The 19619-nt window shown below is 43.2% G+C and overlaps 1 protein-coding gene across 27 annotated transcripts in view; it reads left to right on the top strand.

Annotated features, from left to right (window-relative positions):
• The window catches only part of IKZF2 (IKAROS family zinc finger 2), a 111478-nt gene that overhangs the window by 2187 nt on the left and 89672 nt on the right, over window positions 1-19619 (top strand). For 10 of the 27 annotated variants that reach the window (NM_001398138.1, NM_001398137.1, XM_025152104.3 and 7 more), the window contains exons 2-3: window positions 508-556; window positions 1292-1396. The exons of 1 other annotated variant lie outside the window; for it this stretch is intronic. In NM_001398138.1, coding sequence (NP_001385067.1) covers window positions 523-556; window positions 1292-1396 — 139 coding nt within the window. In that variant the 5' untranslated portion in view covers window positions 508-522. Of the gene's footprint in view, window positions 1-474; window positions 557-1288; window positions 1397-1438; window positions 1637-19619 lie in introns of those variants that run through there. 16 more of the 27 variants (XM_025152098.3, XM_040703273.2, XM_025152102.3 and 13 more) reach the window with 5 other exon arrangements.

The raw sequence follows: 19619 nt of genomic DNA, 5'->3' as shown, positions 1-19619 counted from the left end.
GGGCTGGTGTGAGGCCAGGGCTGGTGGCAGCAGTCTGTAAGGGGCACGGGCACCGAGGGGTTTGTTTTGTTTAGGGCAGAGCAGAGTCTCCTGGAGTAGGTGAGAGAAGAGCAATTGTTAGTAGCGCCAACCTCCTGCAAGTCCGTTCTGGCTGTGAGAGCCGGTAACTCATAAAGCATTACAATCCATGCTTCAAAGAGACAAGTGGGAACTTGGGGTGGGGAAGCTAAAATCAGGTAAAAACAGTGAATGGGGAACGGTGAGGGTTTTGGTCAGACCAAGAAGATCCCAGCACAGCCTGCCCAAGGGTCAGCTGGATTTCTCAGATAATTTGCAGGGAGGGTTCGGTGATTTGCAAGCGAGCACATGCGCTGCACTTGTGTGTTTCTCTAGGCAATGGTTGCAACAGCAGCAAAATGGGTAACTACTCAGGGCTTTAAGTAAGTTTAATCGTTTAATGGTTGATACTGACAGGTGTCTTTGAGGGTGTACTTTTCTGCCTTGCAGCACTGCACTTTGACTATGGAAGCAGAGGCTGCTGATGGATATATAACATGTAAGTAGTCTTTTTATTTGATTATTCTATAGCACTTTCTTTTTTCCCCCGCTATCCTTCTGTAATGCGGTCACCTGAAACTTTAGCTTCCTTCTGTATGGTCTTTGCTGTGAGATGCTACTGAATTAATGGCATTTAAACAAACTTTTTGTGTGACTGAGAAATGCGTGGGTATGGGTGCATGAGTGAGCACCTCACAATTTCAGTCTTTGCTGAGGATGAATGAACTTTGCAAGAGAGAGAGAGCGCTCATTTTCAGAACCTGCAGCCAGCAACTTTGCTCGCTTTTTGCTGTGCATTTCTCCTGCTTTCTGTGTTAGGGCAAAAATGTCTTATTTTGAGTGCATTGTTTAGCTGTCAGCTGACCAAAGGCTCCGAGGGGAAGGTCTGTCCTCTAAAGTAGGAATTCAGTCTCCTGCTACCCGGTCCTGATGCTCAGTGTTTGCAAACGGAGAAGTAATACTGATTTCTGCTGAGACAAAGCAGCTGGACCAGGGTTTTTGTTAAGGGTATCTGCAAAAGACTGGTGATGGGAGGTTTGAGGGAGCTCTTAAAATCAGGCCGTTGAATATTTCCTCCTGGCCACTGAGAATCCAGTGTTCACAGGTTTTTGGAAGGCTCCCCTGGCAGAGGGAAGGCAAACAGGGGTGCAGGGAGCTGGCAAGGCATAGTTGTTAATCATCAGGTTGCTTTGATGGGATGGAAACTTATGGGTGACTTATTTTGTGAAAGCAGGTGACAATGAGCTTTCCCCCGAAAGGGAGCACTCCAGCATGGCTATTGACCTCACCTCAAGTACACCCAATGGGCAGCATACCTCACCAAGTCACGTGGCAAGCAGTAAGTCTCTTTTAAACGTGTTTCTCTCTGGCAGCGTTTTTTGGGTTAGTCGGGGTCCTCGGCTTGCTTTCCTGGTCTTAACCACCTCTGTAGGCTTTGCCAATAAAAGAAGGGAAGGAACGGGGTAGACTTCTTGTTCTGTTTTCTTGTTCGTGCCGGTGTCTCATCTAACCATGAACGGGATTACCAGTCTGAACTATCCCCAAGTGGCATTTGAGAGCTGGTCCTTACCTGTTCCAGGTAGGAAAACTCTGAGCTTGACGTGTGCTGGTTTTGTTTTGTTTCACTGGGTTTTGCCATCCGAATGGAAATTGTTGTTGCATTATTTTTACTGTTTACCGTGCTTCCAGAAGCAGCTTGAAGCAGCTTTATTTGAAAACAAACACTTCTTATTTACAAAAAGGCTTTACTCTGGCGAAAGCATAAAGTTGAAATATGTGGGTTTGGTGGCAGGTTGTATTTTACTGTACCATTCAGAACTTTCAGCATCCTATTCATTACCTTAGCTTTGCCTTGGCGAGTCCGGAGATGGCTGGGATAATGGGAAGTTTATGGCACTCAGCAGTTGACTCACTGGCAGGCTGAGAGGATCTTGTTTTAGGGTGTCGAGGAAGAAACTGAGAAAATAAGAAGAGATTTGAGGCACTGAGAGCATCAAGTGCTCACGGGATGTTTATAATTATTTTTCACATGGTAGTACAGAGGTGAATAAACGTGTTTGATACACAGTTCATACAACTAGCATCCTTTCCTTTTTGTGTGTTTGAGCGTGTTTACTTTGACTTACGAGGCTGCATTGAGATCTTTACCTTAGAGTGCCTCAGTACTGGTATTAAAGTGTAATGTGACAGGCGTTGCTTGCAGCGCACTTTCAGAGGGTTCCTCTCTATGCTATGTGATACTAATTTTCATTCTAGTGTGTATGCTATAGATATGTATGTATCTCATGTATCTTTTTAAACTGACCATATAGTATTTTCACCAAAAATCACACAAGAAAAAGCGAGCATTTAGGGTTGCCTGCTTTAAAGTACATGGTGTATTGCCTTCTGATTCTTCCTGACTGAGAAAAAAGATGTTTCCTTTCCTCTAAGAATTTTTGCTCTCCTCCTGCAAATTATGAGTAAAACACAGATTTTATGAGCCTTTAAAACTGTGGGTTATTATGAAGATCTCCCAATTATATACATGTTGCTAGAGAGTATGATTGCTAATACTCTGGACTGAACTTTATATGACAACCTATCATAATTCAGCATCTTTAGACAATTCCAATGCTGTTGCAATGGGATTCTGATATATTTTATTATGTTGTAAAAGTTTTACTGCTCACTTTCTTCATTTTCTTTGTTTCCTTTTTATTAATGGGAAGGCTTCATTGGAAGGGGAAAAAAGCTCCCTGTTTTAAATCTTCTTTATAATCTAGACTAAAAACCAGAGTCAAATTAGGGAATAAAAAGATCCAGGATGAAGTCATGCAAAACACATACTTGAACGCATTCAGTATTTTCGTGTTCATTGTGTTAGCATTTTGAATGATCTTTAAGCGTTGTTAGTTTGTGCAACACACTTGCCTCGGTGATGGTCTTTCTTTCACGTGTGCTTTGTGGTATCTCACAGGTGTCTCAATGGCTTTCATCACCGCTGGCTTTGTGTTAAGCATGCGCTGCTGTTGGAAAAAACGAGGGGCTCTATGTGGGGTTCTTAAGCCATGCATAGCTAGAGCTTCTGAAATCTGTTGCCTCTTATGTTCTTTGCAGGCACAGGAATGTTTTGGAGAGAGGCGGTTTGTCTTAAGCATGGAAGGTATTGGTTATGGGTTGTCGGCTTTTGTGGCAGCTGCTAAGATGGTTCACTTAAGGTTTTTGGCCCAAACTTGAAGCTAGCTTGCATAGACTAAATCACCAGGCTGTACTTCAGAGCTTTCGGCCTGACGTGTGGGGAGCGGGAAGCTCGGCTAGAGGTGGGAGGGTGAGGTGGAATGACTGTTGGTAATAGTACATGCAAGTTCAGCTGCTGCTGTTGGACTGAGCCATTGTCCATCCTGCTGTGGGTGCTGCAAGGAGGCGCGTGAAATAGCAATGTATTGTGAGCAGAGGAAATGGCCGTGTAATGTTGTGCATGGTTTAATTTCTAGCAGAGTTGCTGCTCTGCTGCTGGCCTGCCACTCCAGTGAAACCCAGAGCACACCGTCCCAGCTGGGTGGGGTTTGCTGATTGATCCCTATCCCCCCGGCTCCGACCTGAAACGTTGCAGTCCTGGTTCTGTTGCCAGCTGTCCCAAGGGAGTAGATGGCCCCGTTTTGCTGTGTGCCCAGGATACGCACCTGCAGGGTAGAGATCTGCGTTCTGACCTTTGTTCCTGCGTTCCATTGACTCATTTTGAACCACAGCTCTTAATTTAGCTTTAATTTGTGTCTGCCTCAAACAGAGACAAAACCATAAGAAGCAAATTTCTTGGATCTGTACCGAAACGACTGAGCAGTGCTCTCCCAGCAACAGTAAAATTATGCGTTAGGTAGAGTTTTGTGTTCATTAGCCCCTGGCAATTCCATGTTCGTAGGAGTTCTGGCTGGGCTACTGATGCTTTTGGGTTCTGTTCCAAAAGGTTTCAGGTTAAATATTTTGGCTCGTGTTGGAGAGTTGTCTGCTGCATCCTCTAACCTATTATCATTTTCAAGTATCTAGACTGCATGTATAGGTTATAGATGGGGCCGACACTCAATTTTCCTTGTGAATGAGGTGATCCTGAAAGATAAATCACAGCAAATCACCTGTCATAGCTAACTAATGATCTTACATGCACCTTACGGTATGCATCTGCCTTCAGCAGAGTACTGTATGTATGTTGGCAGATGCTCCGTTCTAAAATACTTCACTGTAGTTTTATGTAAGCAGAGATTTAAAATACGTGTAAATAGTCAGAGTGAATAGGTTGATAGATCATCTGGCTTTCTTCTACAGCAAAAGACAAATAAGTGCTATACCTGCTGATTAGGGATTTTGTGTTTACACAGCCTCAGATCTGGAAGTCTGGATTCTGTTCAGAGCTTCTGTGGGGGAACGCTTTTGATGAGTGATACATGGAGATGGGTATCTAAGGCCTGCTCGATTAACTCCGTGTTGGTGCTGAACAGTTCACCGTGTGCCTTAGCCCATCCTCTGGACCCTGCAGAGTTCAGGGGAGTCAATTTAATGCTCACTGAAGGCAGCAGGACCAAGTTGCAGGTGATTAGGGAACTCGGAGTAGGAACCGGCATGCTAATGTAAAAGCTGATGGGGAATCTTTATAAAAGAAGCTCTTAAAAGAAATAATTTCCAGCCACCTCCTCAGAATACCACGCTAAGTTCTTATTGTAGTTATTAGGTATTTTTTTTCCCCAGGAGATTAAAATGGGCTTAGAAGAGCATCCCCCTTTGAGGCTGCAGGGGTGCACATTCGTTAGTTGTCTTGATGCTAAGTGGTGACTTTGTGTGGGATGAAGGCTGCTTCTCTACAGCCACTTGCCTGGTATCCTGTGGAAAGCAGCAGCAGTCAGTGACAGAGGAAATTTCCTCTTAAATCAGAGACTTTACAGTGAATGTCCTAGATAACTTTCTTCTCTCTGCTTTCATAGACAAAAGGAGCCTTTAAACGAAATGGAGTCAGAACAATCATAAGTATCAAGCCCCACATCTGATGTTTGAAACTGATTAATATTGTGGTACTCTTTCAAGATGTGTTTATAATAGCTTAGAAGCATTGGTAAGTTGTGAGATAATTTATCAAGAAAATACATTATTAGCTGACTCAGTTGAGTAGAAAAGTAGTGAGGTGATTCCGTTTACTCCATGGTGGGGAATGATAGCGCTGTTGGGACCGCCATGTTAAATGTGAGTGATTTCTGTAGCAGTATTTAAGGCCCGAATCTGGTAAGACAGCTCAGGCAAGGTTTTGCCAAGAAGCGGCCAATACCGTATTCCTGGCAATTTGGATAGACTGCTGGACTAACAGTGATACTCTTCTTACTTTTTGTAGCTTCAAAATCCTCAGTCTTCCTTGATTACTTTCGTTTTTCAATTGCACGCTGCCATACGAGCTCCGCTTTATCACAGTTGAGCTGCTGTGAGCGGAATGTTTTGTGTATCACCACCGTGTCAACGCCACATCTGTATGTATAAAGAAGCATAACCATGAACTCTGTCTTTTGGAATGAAACTACATAAAATTAGAGATTTCTTCGTGCCTCAGCTACGCACCAAACGAGCCTTGCCGTCGTCAGAATCTACGGCCGAGGCAAGTAAGGCTGGTCCTCATTTTGGATTTCTTTTTGGCTCAGTATGTGCTTTTTCTGTGCATGAGGTGACTGAGGCTCAGCCTCTGCTTGAGGCTTTTCTTTATTTGTGGTGGTTGGGGCTGGCTGGACTGGGCTGCAGGGAGAAACATGTTGGTGCTTTGCAGCAGTTACTCCCTGACACATGCACTGGTGCATGAAGTATTCTGGCAGCCTGGCTGTTGCACTCATAAGTGGAGATTCAGGTCTCCAGTTCTTCCAAATATCTGCAAAGTGTGAAACACTGCATATGGTGCTAAAAACTTGGACTGGATTACTTCATGGATGCTGAGGAATCTCTTTCCTCAGAGTTTAAGGAGTGGGGTAGACAACGTCTCGGGTATCTTTGCATCCCAGCACTGAAGCAGGATCAGACTTCTGTTAGTCTACTTATGTCCTGCAGTCCTTCTCATCCGACTTCCCTACCTTGGCATTGTGATGTTTAGAGAACTCAGCTGTGGAATTTCATGGTGCTGCCTAAATACAGATGTACCTATCGTTTCAGAGGTCGCAGGGCGGTGAGCTTAGACTTAAGGGATGAACTCAAAGTGTGGCAGAGAAATGGAAGAAGCAAGTGACTTTGATGCTTACAGGAGAGCTTTCCTTAATTTAGTCTTTTAACCTCAGCTTCACTGAGAATTTCTTTCCTGAAGTTTAAGGAGAGGGAAGAAAGATGAAGTGACGATCAGAAGTCAAATTTTCATCCACACATAAGCAGTTGAAGTTCTGCAGAGTTGTTGCACAGGTTTAATTAAAAAAAATAAAAAGAAAAACAAATGGAAATGAAATATTTGCTGGGATGCCTCTTGCTTTTGTGTCAATCCACATCCCATCGGATCCTTTGCTTTGGGATGGTTAAAATCTTGAAGGAGTTCCCCTGATACAAGTTACATATAGATGAGCACTAAGTAGTTACTGAAACACTGTGCTGTTTTTTTTCCGTATCTGATGTCAGCATGTCTCAGGCATTCCAAATGGAATCAGGTACTTGGCTGTAAAAACATTCCTCCCTTTTGGTGAGTGTTATAATGAGGGTGGAGTGAACTGATCAGTTAATCTCATTAAATAGGTTTTTATTCATTCTGATGGAACTCTCTTGAGAGGTCATCTGCCAGAGCTTTGTTGCGGCACACACCTTTCTTAGGGAGCTTCTCTTATTTTCTGGGACTGTCAGGTTCAGTTAACTTTCCTTGGTACACACCCTGTTACAACACTCATTGCTCTTGGGTAGCTGTGGAGTCAGCATGTTTTCAGTATTTGCTTATGGAATTTCGGTTCCTTTTCAGACATGCCAACAAAAAGAGCAGTCCTTGTCTTCCTTGAAACACAGCCCTTGGACAGCAGCTGTAGTACTGGAGACCGGTTATAGAGTGTTCTGTCTTTTGCTTTCCAGACCTTCGTGAAGGTCCCATTTATATTGAAATCAATGATTGTTGTCTCTTGAGAAATCAGATGTAGGCCTTTTTTTTTTTTTTTTTTCCCTATTTTCCTGTGGGCCGTTGGCTCTCCTCATTCTCCAGCCAAATGTCTGTTTGCAGGGCTGGGCTTTATCGGTGGAAAGGCAGCTGTCTGTGTTGTCCCCATGCATTAGTGAGGGCGAGCACTGCAAAAAGGGAGTTTTGGAGCGATGTTAATTCTAGCCAAGAGGAAAAGACAGCCGTCTTCTGCTTTTACTTTAGTATGCTGTGGTGAATGAAACTCCTTGCGGGAGGTCTGCCTTGAGGCGCCTCTGTAGAAGATTTAGGAGAACGCAGTGCTGCTGCTGTCGGTAGTAATGAGGCCTGTTACCAGCCCGTGGTGCTGTGCCTATGCTATGGCATGTTGTCCCCTGCCTACAGGCGTGAACTTGTTTGGAGTCCCAGCAGCTGAGTGCTGCATCTCAGTGGAAGGAAGCACAGCTGTGGTTATTGCTGAGAAGCAGTGAGGCTTGGCAGACATGGCTCAGAGCTAGGTGACAGGAGGCCAGGTTTTTCTCCTCAACTCTCCTTGTTGTAAGGGAGTCCTTTTGTGTTTCTGTGTTGCTTTCTTTTCCCTAATCACAGAGACTGTGCATCACTTGGATTTGAATGGCACGTGTTAGGCTTTGTGAAAAGTCACTAAGGTTTTGTTGAACATTCAATTTCTACAGTCCCACTCTCATACATATACAGCAATACCTTAATACCAGTGTAGCTTATTTCCTGTCTCACACTGGAATAGCTGTGGTAGTCCTAAAGCACCTTATTTTGGTATGATTACATTAGAGCAACTGTAACATTTTAACTCTTCTCACCCAGCTGAGCATTACCAGGTCTGTGTATGGACAGCCCCCTGTTTACACCACACAGCAAAACGTGGCCTTGATCTGAAGCCAGCCCTACATTAAGGGCTCCTGCTGGCAGTGCTGTGTCAACTCATGGCTCTGGAGAGCTGTAATCCCTCAGAAGCAGAGTGACATTGGCAGAAGCTCCTGCTGTGAGCATACCCTGGCTGGCAGGGTCACCTGCGGGCAGTGTTACAGGTAGGACACTGGAGCGTGTTGGAAAACCAGTGTTGCTATTCCTGGTAAAGCGTGGGGTTGATTCATCCCCCTTGTCTGTGTGCAGATAAGTCATCTAGACTGAGCTAGAACCTCCTGTTTTTTCACTAACTTTTGCTTCCTCAATACCTTTGTTTTTTGACTCTGCTTTCCGGTTTTTGGGTTGATGTTCCATTATTCTGGTGACTGCTCTGGTATGGTCAAGCAGAGCACTGCAGGGGTGGTACACTATGTGCATTGTGCTTGCTCTTTTAGTTCAGAGCAATTATATAAGCACAATTGCTCTGTCCCAACATGTGAAGAGAGGCTGTGAAGCTCTCTCAGTGCTCCTCTGGTGTGCATATGGACACCTCCCAGAGAAGCCACAGTCACCAGTCAGATCCCCTTGCAGGGAACACCTGCAGGCGACTGGAAGTCAGTTGGTCAATGTTGCTACCACTTGTGTGGCTGGTCCTGGGTGTGAGCATAGCTACTACAGTAGGGCAGAGAGAAAGGGACTGCTAAGGATAAACTTGATGTTGTTTCCCTCACCGTCACTGGGCTGGAGGAGGTACTGTGAGGATTTGGCTCTCCTCTCCTTGCCAAAGCTTTGTGCAATGAAGATAAAAGTCCCAGCTGTGTCTTGGTGCTGCTTGTGTCAGCCCTTTGTCCTGGGGGCAGAAGTCTGAAGTGGTTTCCAAAGTAGGCAAGGCATAGCGAAGCACAACAAATCACCATCTTATCTTCCTGTCCTCTCTATCACCTTTTTTTTTCTAATGAGATTTCTTTACATGTGAGGAGGAAAGACAGGCCACATTTAATCTCCAGCCTACGGTAGATCTGGGGAGGGCTTAAAACAGGGGTGATATTTTACTTGTAAAAGTCCATATATGACAAAACCTGAGTTTCCGATGAGGAATGCTTTACTGTATATCCCTTTTGTTCTCTCCTGCTTGAACAACAAAAAAAAGTATTATCCTAAAGGTATCTGTGCTCAATGGTAGGCTGGAGGTTTCTCAGCTCCTTATTAGCCATGTATCTGTTGCATTCCTCTCAACATCCAAAAATGCCCTAATTATATCAGAAAGAAGTGATGTTGTCCTGTTGTTTTTCTCAGGGGATATCTGTTCCTTTGGCCCGTGAAAGTCAAGTTGGTGAGCGGCACAGGAAGCTGGCTAGAGAAGCCTGTGGTATGCCCAAATCCATAGAATTCTTTTTATATGATCACGTCTTGGCATGGAGTGTTTGTATGAACAGTGAGCATTCACACCTACTTCTTAGTGCCTAACTCAGCCTCCGGACAAATTATGATTAATTTGGTGAGCAAATGTGCTCTCTTAGCAGTGTATCCATAAAACACAAACCAAGATAATTTTTGGTCACTATACCTGTGTACCCTCTGAACTCCAGCAGCATGAATTAAGTATCAATACCTGCTGCCGTCCAAAGAGCAGCAGACAGAATGGTGTGAATTCCCTTCTTTTGAAAATGAAAGAAGTTGACTCTGTATGAAAACAGCGAGTCTTTTTACACAGAAGAGATACGAGGTCTACTCATCCGAGGAAGAGTAACTGTTCTCTTCAAGTCATGGATGGTTTAAAAGCTTCCAGGAAAGAGCTTGCAGATTCAAGACCATATTTGGGTTAGCAATACCCTTTGGGGAGAAGGGGTAGGCATAAGACAATGGGGTTTGGTTTTGTTTCTTTTCTGTGTCTTTTAAACGTACCTCATGATTTCCTGAGAAATTGATACCCTGCCGTGTACGTTTTACTTTGTGCAGGTAGTGCCTTCAGAAGGGTGGCAAACATGAATAATTAGCAGCTGTGCATACCTCTTTTGTCTGTCCCTAGTTATGGCTCCTGTGCTGCACGCACAGCATTGCGCTGAGGGGCCTCTCCATGCCTCTCAAAGACTGTGATCATCTGGCATGTGTGCCCCATTTGCCCATGAGCTGAAACGTTTTGGAATGCACCTTTGTGCCTCACATTGACACCATGCCTTAATCCTCATCGTTCTTCAAATGTAGACATGTTCTAGATGCAAATGTATGTAATAGCTACATGGATGTGTCTCCCCAAAGTGGGTCATCTTTACCAGGTGTTTTAACCTTGCACTAGAGCAGGTGCTTCCTGGGTGAGATTGATATATCTCCATACAGCTGCATGGAACCATCTGTGCTATGAGCTTTACCTGATGCGCTCTGTTTGAAAATTTTCTCTAGTTTTAATACACAGTCCTTTCTCTCCATCGCTGTTGGGTGTTATCCTTTGGATAATCTATTCTTATAGAATTTAATGTAATAATATCTCCTCATTGTATCATGCCTTTTCAGCGATAAATCTTGTAGAGCTTCACAAAGGATGCCTGTTTAAGAGATACAAATGGGTGAACAAAATTACAGGCTGAAGAGGTGGAGATAAATTAGAGGAATTAGTATGAATTCAGCTCCCAGAGGTGGGAGGCAGTCAGCTTCTTCATTTGTGTGTGTGTGTGTGCTTTAAAATGTCAGATTATAGGTGGTTCTTGAGTTCAGAAGAATGATGTGCCATTTGTGTACCCAGGGGTCGAGTAGTGTGTGACACTTGCAGGCAGTGAGAACTGTCTGAGCTTACTCTTGCATTCTCTGAAATCTGTATTCTGTCAGTTGCAGAAGATCTTTATTTCGTCAAAATCCCGTGTGCTCATGTATGAATCCCAATCTGGACTGTGCTCAGGGTATAAATGCTATCACCAGTCAGCTGTGTGCTAAGTAGCCAGCACCAGGTAGGGGAGGCTGGCAGCTGGTGGGGAAAAGAAGTCTGCAAATGTGTCCAGGCCTGGCTTGTGACAAGCCTGTGCGTGTGTGATGTCTGTAAATGCAAGGTAAAGGCACTTCGGGGGAGTTTCGGTCCGACACAATAGAGACGTACAGGCTTGAAAAACATTACAGTCGTGCAAGTCTTAGGAAATTAGGAATCCAGAGAAAGGGGAGAGATGTGAATTTGGTCTCTGCGGAAGGGAAAGCTATCAAGCACCGCTCTTTTTAAATGTCAAAGGATCTGCTGCATGGGGAAAGAGTTGTTGGAAGGCAGTCTCTGTGAAGTCTGTTCCTCACAGGACCTGCTGCTTGGTAGATGTTTGTGCAGGATCACCTCGCTGGTAGGGCTGTGAGACCAGACATGACTCAGTCTATCAGCATGCGGCATGGTTTCAGGTTGCTGTCTTACTGCTCTTAAAATGTTAAAATGCTCTATGTAGGTATTTGCTTTTTTTTTTCCTCGCGCTTTTGGAAAGAATGAAACGCTTTAATGTCATTAGTGCTATTGTTATTTAAATTTAGCTTGTGACTGGTAACCATTAAATATTTATAGAGAAATCGATAGCAGTGAGATTTTTGCTGTAGTAAATATATATCACATATGTATTCAAAACCAAACCAGTGCATTCCAGGAAATAATCTATAACAATGCTCTGTAAAGTATTCATGTCAAGATACTTTATCTGTGTCCCAAATGCAACCATTCCTGCAGTGGAACCCTGATTTTAAAATATCCTGGAGCGATGCTGCCCTGTGCCTTAGGGAAGGAGGTTCTTGCAAAATCCATCTGAGCCCTCCTTCCAGGGCAGGAAACTTCCTGCTCTCTGGCCCATAAGGTCTCCCTTACCTCAGGGGGGAGCCCAGCCAAGCTGGGAATCTGCAGCGCAGAACTTCGTGTGTAAATCAGTAATTGAAAATAATATTAGAGCAATACCTGTTTACGTAGTTAGGGCTGAAGATGTCATCAGAGGCAGGCTAAGGCTCACCGGAGTGATATGGAGGAGGGTGTGAGAGGTGTGGAATGCCTGGCACACAGGGAAGATGAGTAGCCAGTTCCTTCTTAATGCTGGGCTTCTGCATTGCTTCCTCTTGCAGCTGTCAGTAGAATTAAGTCAGTGGGCCAGCAAGGAGGTGACCTGAAGTAGTTGTTGCAGCCAGGTGTTCTGGAAGGGGGAAAGCTTCCTTACGAGTTGGAGGTGAAATTTCAACTTATAATTATGAGCGTCGTTTATAATAATAATCCTAATTATATACATAAACACTCTGATCTACTACGATGTAATATGGTAACATTTGCTGAGCTTTGGCTGCTTTCAGATAGTGAAAATAAGCTGGTTGTTGGCCAGGGTTCAGAAGCGTTTCTCAAAGTTTTGTACACGATATGAACATCAAAATTTTGTGTGGATTAAGCTGTTACTAATTCTCCCCAATTATCCTTCAGATAAAACTACAACTAACTCATTAACTAAAATTAATTGTAAATAAAGCTGATCTGTTGTTGAGAAGGCTAATTAGAACGGTAATTGTGTAATGATGATGCATTTAATTTCAGAATGTGGATTTGAAAGCTACTCCTTTTGGCAGTGGTAGAGTAAGGTGTTCCAAAATAAAGAAGGATGCTTATTGCTGCCGTTGCTCTCTTAATTCATACTGCTAGGATTCCCCTTGCTTTCCATCCTCCTTCTGTCCCCTGTAGGGCACTCAGAAACCAACTCTGCACACGGCGAAGCCAGCGGCCGAGCTGCAGGTAGACTTGGTTGGGTGGGAGGCGAGGAGTGGAAGTGCTCCGCATGTAGCTGGCATTGCTGCTGCAGCACTGCATCCCTGTGCCTGAGCTGTGGGAATACCGCCTGTGCTTTGGGATTTGCCGCCGGCTCGCCATGGAGATGCATCTGGAGTGTCAGGCCAACAAAACTGAATTGTGACTCATGTTTTAAAAATGAGTGAGTAATTTTCCATGCAGTTTCATTACAGTATCTTTTGCCCCAAGGATGATCTACTGTAGATTAATTTTCAGCAATTTTTTTCACTACGTAATCTGGAATTTTAATTGGAGAGGAATTGTTTGAATCAAATAGCGTTTTTATTCCAAATTACCTTGTTCTAACAGTAGGATCAGCACCAGTGCTGAAATCAGCAGCGTACCTGTTAGCCTGCGCGCACGATTTCTTGTTATATTCTTTTGTCCAAATGTATTAAACACTGTTTTGAGCCGCTCTTTAGCGTCGTGTTTTAACAAACTATCACTTGGATCACTAATGAGGAAATAGACATTGAATACAGAGTACATGAATCACCTTTTCTCATCATTTATAATCTGCGCATTTGTTCTGAGCTGATTGAGAGGGAATTGCAGTACTGAAGGACGGACTCTTGCACGTTCCTAATAATCAGACCTGAAGGGAATGTTGATTATATTTTACCTATCTTCCCTACAAGTTTTTTCCTGTGTGTCCTGGTTCACCAAGGAGGGGGGGGGGGGGGAGGTGGGCTGTAAAAAATCCTGAGAGCGTGTTTTTAGTTACATCACTAATATTAGAACTGAGTAATCGGGTGGCTTTGGCAGCAGTCTCATTTATAAACTGTTGGTGAGCAGATGGCTCACCAAGTTGGCATGCCAACTCCAAACTTTCACAATCGTGAGTCAAGTTTTAAATTGCAAGATTGCCTTACATGCCATGAGATTTTCTTTTTTGTTTGTTTTAATAAATCTAGTTTTCAATGTAGCTTCTCATTTCGGAGCTGTTTTGCAGAGGCATGGCTGTTCAGCCTCCTCAAGGGTTGGAATGCTTTCTTTTTTTTCCCCTCTTATTTTGATGAAGTGGAGATTTTTGTAGCCACTTACCTGAAAATCTTGGTGCTAAGAAGAAACAACACATGCCAGGCTAATGATCAGGGAAGTGAGATTTGGCAATCCCGCTTTAATGTCAAATAGGTAAATAGTAACAATCACAATTTTAGCAACTCCTGGTCTGTAGGAACAGCAATTGGCTGGAAATGCATTGCTGAGATCCATAATCTTGAATATGCAAATCTGTGCCAATTTGTTTGTTTCACTTAAGCGTTAGACAGCACAGAGTGCAAATGCTACATTTTGCAATGCAAGAGTGAATGTCCTCTGTAAGCAAGGCAGTGGTGATTTAAGAAGAAAAAACCCTTGAGTGCACAGATATTCTCACTGTGAACACAGTGAAGTTCAAAAAGGGTCAGATGTTGATCCAGTTGATAATTTGGACAAATAGTAATGGAGATATTTATTTCAAAGACAAAGGCCGTTCCTTCAGCTCAGTGGAATATGGTTTGTGTGGGTTCTACTGCCTAATTGTGGGACCTGTTACAGAATGATAATTGGAACTTATTTCTGAATGGTTCCACACAGAGTGTGCTGTTGTAAATGCTACACAACTGTGTTTCCATGTCCGTAATCATGTAATTGGTGTGTGCAGCTAATTAGTGTGTTCAGTTCAGGCCCAGATTTTTGGAAATGTCTCCTGTTCTGGTCCTGATTTAGCAAAGCTCTTAAACAGATGATTAACTCCCATTGGCTTTAATAGGACTTAAGCACATTCTTAATCAGGGCCATTGTGTCAAATCGCATCTCTTGGTGACAATCAGAACAACCTGCCAGAGCTGTAGTAAAAATATCTGCAGGTCTTCCTTAAATGCAGATTGATATTTCTTTAACTTGTGAGGCATTTTGTTTCACGATCTGAAACTGTGTCGATTTTTTTTTTAAAGCAAATGCTTATTGTCACCATCTAATTGTATGTATAAAGTTTAAAGATTTTAACTAGCTTGGCAGGAGGCTGTTTACATCAAATCTGCTCAATACACCTTTGAGATGGAGAAGAAGAAAATACGCATCTGAGAATGCCTCGCTGGTGTAAAAATGTCAGCGCTGATAGATATCTGTGATGGAAAATTTGTGTGGGAGTAATAATTTAGTAATAAAATAGGTCAAATTAATTCTTATGCTGAAGGGGGATACCTTGCAATAACCATTTTGTAATTTTATGTTTGACAGTTTGCTCTGCATTATGTGGATAGGTGGAGCTGAGATAATGTAATCCGTTTCCAATTGTAAACAAGATTGCTTTAAGAGCTGCTGTAGTAAGATGCATGTTGGCTGACTTTAAGCTGAAAGGTAATTGCCTCTGAATATTAATGTGCATGTGGGGATTTTGTTTTTAATTCTGGGATTTCATCTTTGCCCTATAGCAGCTCTGAAGAGGCCCTTGTTTTCCCAAACCCCACTTTGCTGCTAATTGAAGCTGATGGCGAGTGTTGTGCTTTGGGCCCTTTGCTTTTATTTTCTGAGGCCTGCGTACCTTGGAGAATGTTACTTTCTTTCACTTTTTTTGTTTGCTAGCCACCTTTTCAGTAGATAAGATTTATTAGGAATGTTCTTGCTTTCCTGCAGTGGCTACATCTAGGTGCTAGGCTAGGGGAGGTTATGAGAAAAGGGAAGAAGTTGCTGCACTAATCGAATGGTAGCCTTTTAGATAAATGGGAGTTAAGGTGCTCATCCTGTGCTGTGTAGCTAGAGAACTTCCTCAGGAATAATTTGGGACCTGATCCCCGGCTCCCAGTTGGAGCTTCTCCATCTGTTTCTACCCATGCTGGGGCAGACCTATATCGTGGAGGCAAGATCTGGGTAGTGAAAAGCTTAGTCTTGGGGAATGTTCACTGCCTACGTTTGTGTATGAAATTTTCAGGCATGGAAGGGAACAGCTGGTTTACAACTGAGTAATAGTTTGCCTTTTCTCTTAAATTCTTGCAACTGGTTTCTGTGAGCATTGTTACTGCTTGCAATGAGTCTCAGCACTGGCTATGAGGGGGCCTGGTGCTGGCTGCAGCTCTGCACTGAAGCAAACTGCAGTCCAATGGTATCATAGGAGCTTGAAAATCGGGTGTGTGCCAGGTTTTAAACTGTACGTGTTTAAATGGCACTGGACTTGTGGGCTGTCTCGTGTTACTTTGAGAAATTAATATAAGACTGTTTAAAGATGTTAGGACTGCCAAGTGGCCTGCCTGCCCTCCTGGCAGAGGGGACTGTTCTTAAGGCATACATTTAAAGTAGAGTTATGTGTGCCTTGCTCTGTCAGGTTTGTTTTTTAAATAAAGTACCGAAAAAGAAATGGGACATTTTTAGCTTGGATCAATTCCCTAATCCTGGTGTAGTGCATGGTCTGTCATTGAGAAGGTGATGGCTGAGCAAGGGTGGGAGCTTCTGCTGTTCCTTAGCAGGGCATGGTACATGCTGACCTGTGCTATGGCTGGAGCTAGCAGGTCTGTAAATGGCTGTTCTGAGGGGTCGTACCTTGCAGAGAGATGGGGCCAGCAGCTGAGAGATGATGGCTTCGTGGCCAGCCCTTCTGCAGATCACCAGTAGTTTGTGATGGACTACAACCTTATATAATGTCTCGAGTTAAACAGTGGACTGGAGGCAGGTGATGTTAATGGGTGGGAACCACTAAACAGACAGAATCTTCCACATTCCTGCGCCTTGTACAGGCTTTGGGATCTTGAGTTTATTTGTTATAGAATGGTTTACAGACTTCTGCAGTGTCCAGTCTCCAGTGGTTCAGTCTGTCTGTTCTTGAAGTCGATGGGAGTTCTCGTGGTTGTTTGGTTATTCAACTGTTCCAGGGGTACCTTCCCTAAATAAAATGACTTAGCTGTGGTAACATTTGACTGTAGGCCAGCAGGCAGAAGAAGTGTTGGTGTAGGGGGCGTTTATGAATATATCTTGCCCGTTAAAGAGCCTTTCTCTGTGCTGCGACTGCTTCAATACTATGACAAAATAATATAAAATGATTCTAATAGCTAATTAACCTGTTCATTAATGGATTAAGTGTTGTCTTCAGGGCAGCAGTTTGAGTCCATCTAACGAAAGTTGACTGGAGGTATGTCCTGTGGCTATGACAAACTTTGTTTTATAATAGCATGTATTTTTCAGTAGCTGCTTGCCATGCTGTAATGTGGTTGGAGTGGGAGAAACAGAAAACTGGTCATTTCCCGGCAGATAGCGATAAGTTTCTACTCAGTCAGAATGCTCTATATGCTGTGATAGGTTTATAATTATTATCCTAAGATTGATGTCTTTGGGGGGAGTGTAAATTTGTGCAGCAGTAATCCATTAAGAAATCAATAATCATTCCATCCTGAAATGCAGTTTCTGTACAACATTATAAATGCACACCAAAGATGTGATTCTAGGCTTGTCTTCCCTCTCCATCCCCTCCTCTTCCCTGAACTCCCAAGTTCAATGTCCTTCACTGTGTCAGGAAAGTGATTACGTGTTAGGACCCTTTTCTCATGGAAAAACAGGGGTGGTAATAAGAGCATCATCCTGAGAGGCTGTTAAACTTGTTGTGTGATCTTTGCTTTCCCCACAATGCTGTTTTGATCTTGGGAAATTCCCCCTCTTCTCTACCTTGCTTTTATCCCTGCTAGATGAGGATGATGAAGAATCACGCACTGTTTCTCTGTAAAGGACTCTGGAGAGGAAGTGTTAGGTATGTGCTAAGTTGTGGTACGTGCACATTTCCTTTTCTTCACTCTTCATTTAACATCACATGAGTTTGACCATCAGATGCCACCGTGTTCTGCAGGGCTTCCTTTTTTTTGCTCTGAGTTCTCCCCAGTCGGGCATGTTTTTGAAATGCTGTTGTAAGTAATCCTCTGATCTAGAGAGCTGGAAACCTCTTTATTCAGAGTAAAGGTGTTCGCAGCTGATAAATAATAGACAGTATGACGGAGGCTGGGAATAGTACTTTAGTTTCTCTGTGGAAGGCTAGCTTATACAGCACGAGATACTGAGCTGGTCCAGTTTTGATCTTGCAAGGAAAATTGCAGATGGGAAAAGGAAATGCTATTAGAGTAGTAAGAATGCACTTACCTACTGACTTCAGTAGACCTTGGCTAAGAGCTACAAAACACGGAGTACTGATACTGTATTTCCTTACCATTTGTTTTCATTCTTTGTTTTGTTAGAAGGGGTTGAAACATTTTCTCTAGTGTAGTTTGGAGTCATAGATTATTAAGGTTGGAAAAGACCTCTGAAGTCATTTAGTCCAGCCATCACCACCATGTCCACTAAACCATGTCCCTAAGTTTAGCTAGCTCAAGTGTTCATTGGAAAATGGGATATTCCTTTGTCTTACATCTATTGTATTTGTTATCCAGGTTTAGTTTCACCTTGTTTTCTCATCTACCCCAGTAAAAGCACACTCATCTTGAGGAATATGTGATAACTTGGTTCTTGCTTTTTACTATCCTGAGAACATCTAATGCATGGGTATTCACCAGCATTCTCAGCCCTGAGACGGGGCGAGCAGGCCAAAGTGTTTATCACACCTTTCCTTCTGAGATGCAGGAGTCTCAGGTTATGTCCAGAGGTCTGGCAAGAACAGAATGAGTTTTGCCTTTGATTCAACTCGTGTGTACTTTGGCTTACCGGAGCAAGCCACAGGAATACCTACCTGAGTAGAATTATTTGTGTGTTTAAGCATTCACAGGCTTGTGTCTTTGGACAGGTGTGTGGAAGAGCTGGTGGTGGAAGGAGCCAAATGTGATAAATCCCTCTCTGTAGTTCTCTATGGGGAGAAGTGTAGTGCCTACCTCGACTGTGGGGTAAGCTTGGCTTTGGCTGGTTTGCAGAGGAAAATGTGAGGTTATCATGCTAATGGAAAAAAGCCTAGATGCCAGCAAAAATGCTTGAACATCAATTGTGTTTGATAGGTCTCCATTCAGCATTGGCTTTTTGTCTGTTTAATTACTTTTTTAATTCTTTAAGCCATGAGCTCCACACTGTGCTGTTTTCCCATCAATCAAGGTTGCTCCATTTACTTTAGAACTCTCCCTTGTGCGAGGGCTGGCACTTTGCTGTGAATTTCAGCTCTCCTTAACTTAGTAACTCGTGTCTCCTTTCTGTTGGCCTGCATACCAGTCAATGTCTCTTATATGTCAGTATTATTCTTAATAGTGAAAATTGCAGTTCCCCCCCCTCCTTCTGGTCAATTTGTGATACAGAAGCAGCAGCTGACTGACAGCTGATTTTTCTGCAATGACTTGCTGAAGTGCTCATGCAAATAGTGTGTGGCTTTTCAGCAAAATAAGAAGACTTGATCACATCTTTCTGGGTTTTACCCATGACCATCTTTTTCCACTGGCTGGCAGAATGGTGAATGCTGAAAGCCCAATATGGGCTCACAGGATGCTGAGTTTAACAGATAGGGCTCTATTAGCTTTCAGCCGCATTTATCTTTACAAATCTCTATTTAGAATTACCTGCAAGTGGTTATTTTTCCACTGCGGTTGCCTAAGACTCTTCTGCTTTTGTTATTGTTGTATTTTTGAACTTCTAAAGACTCACCACCGCATATGTAACTACTATGAATGTGTATGTGTCCACCGACAGCTTGAATGACAGGTTACAGAAAGTGGTGCAAGTAGCTCTTTGGAACAAAAATCCTCCAAAGAGAAATATTTAATAAATTGAACTACTAAGAGATGCTATCTCAATCAATAAGTTGGAGTTAATTGGCTGTGTACAAAGCATTTTTAAGCCATTCCCCTGAAGATTCTGCAAATTAGGTTTAGAGCGCCTTTCTGG

Source organism: Gallus gallus, chromosome 7, assembly GCF_016699485.2.
Source record: "Gallus gallus isolate bGalGal1 chromosome 7, bGalGal1.mat.broiler.GRCg7b, whole genome shotgun sequence".
Classification (NCBI taxonomy): Eukaryota; Metazoa; Chordata; class Aves; order Galliformes; family Phasianidae; genus Gallus; species Gallus gallus.
This window is presented reverse-complemented; position numbering and strand designations above follow the sequence as displayed.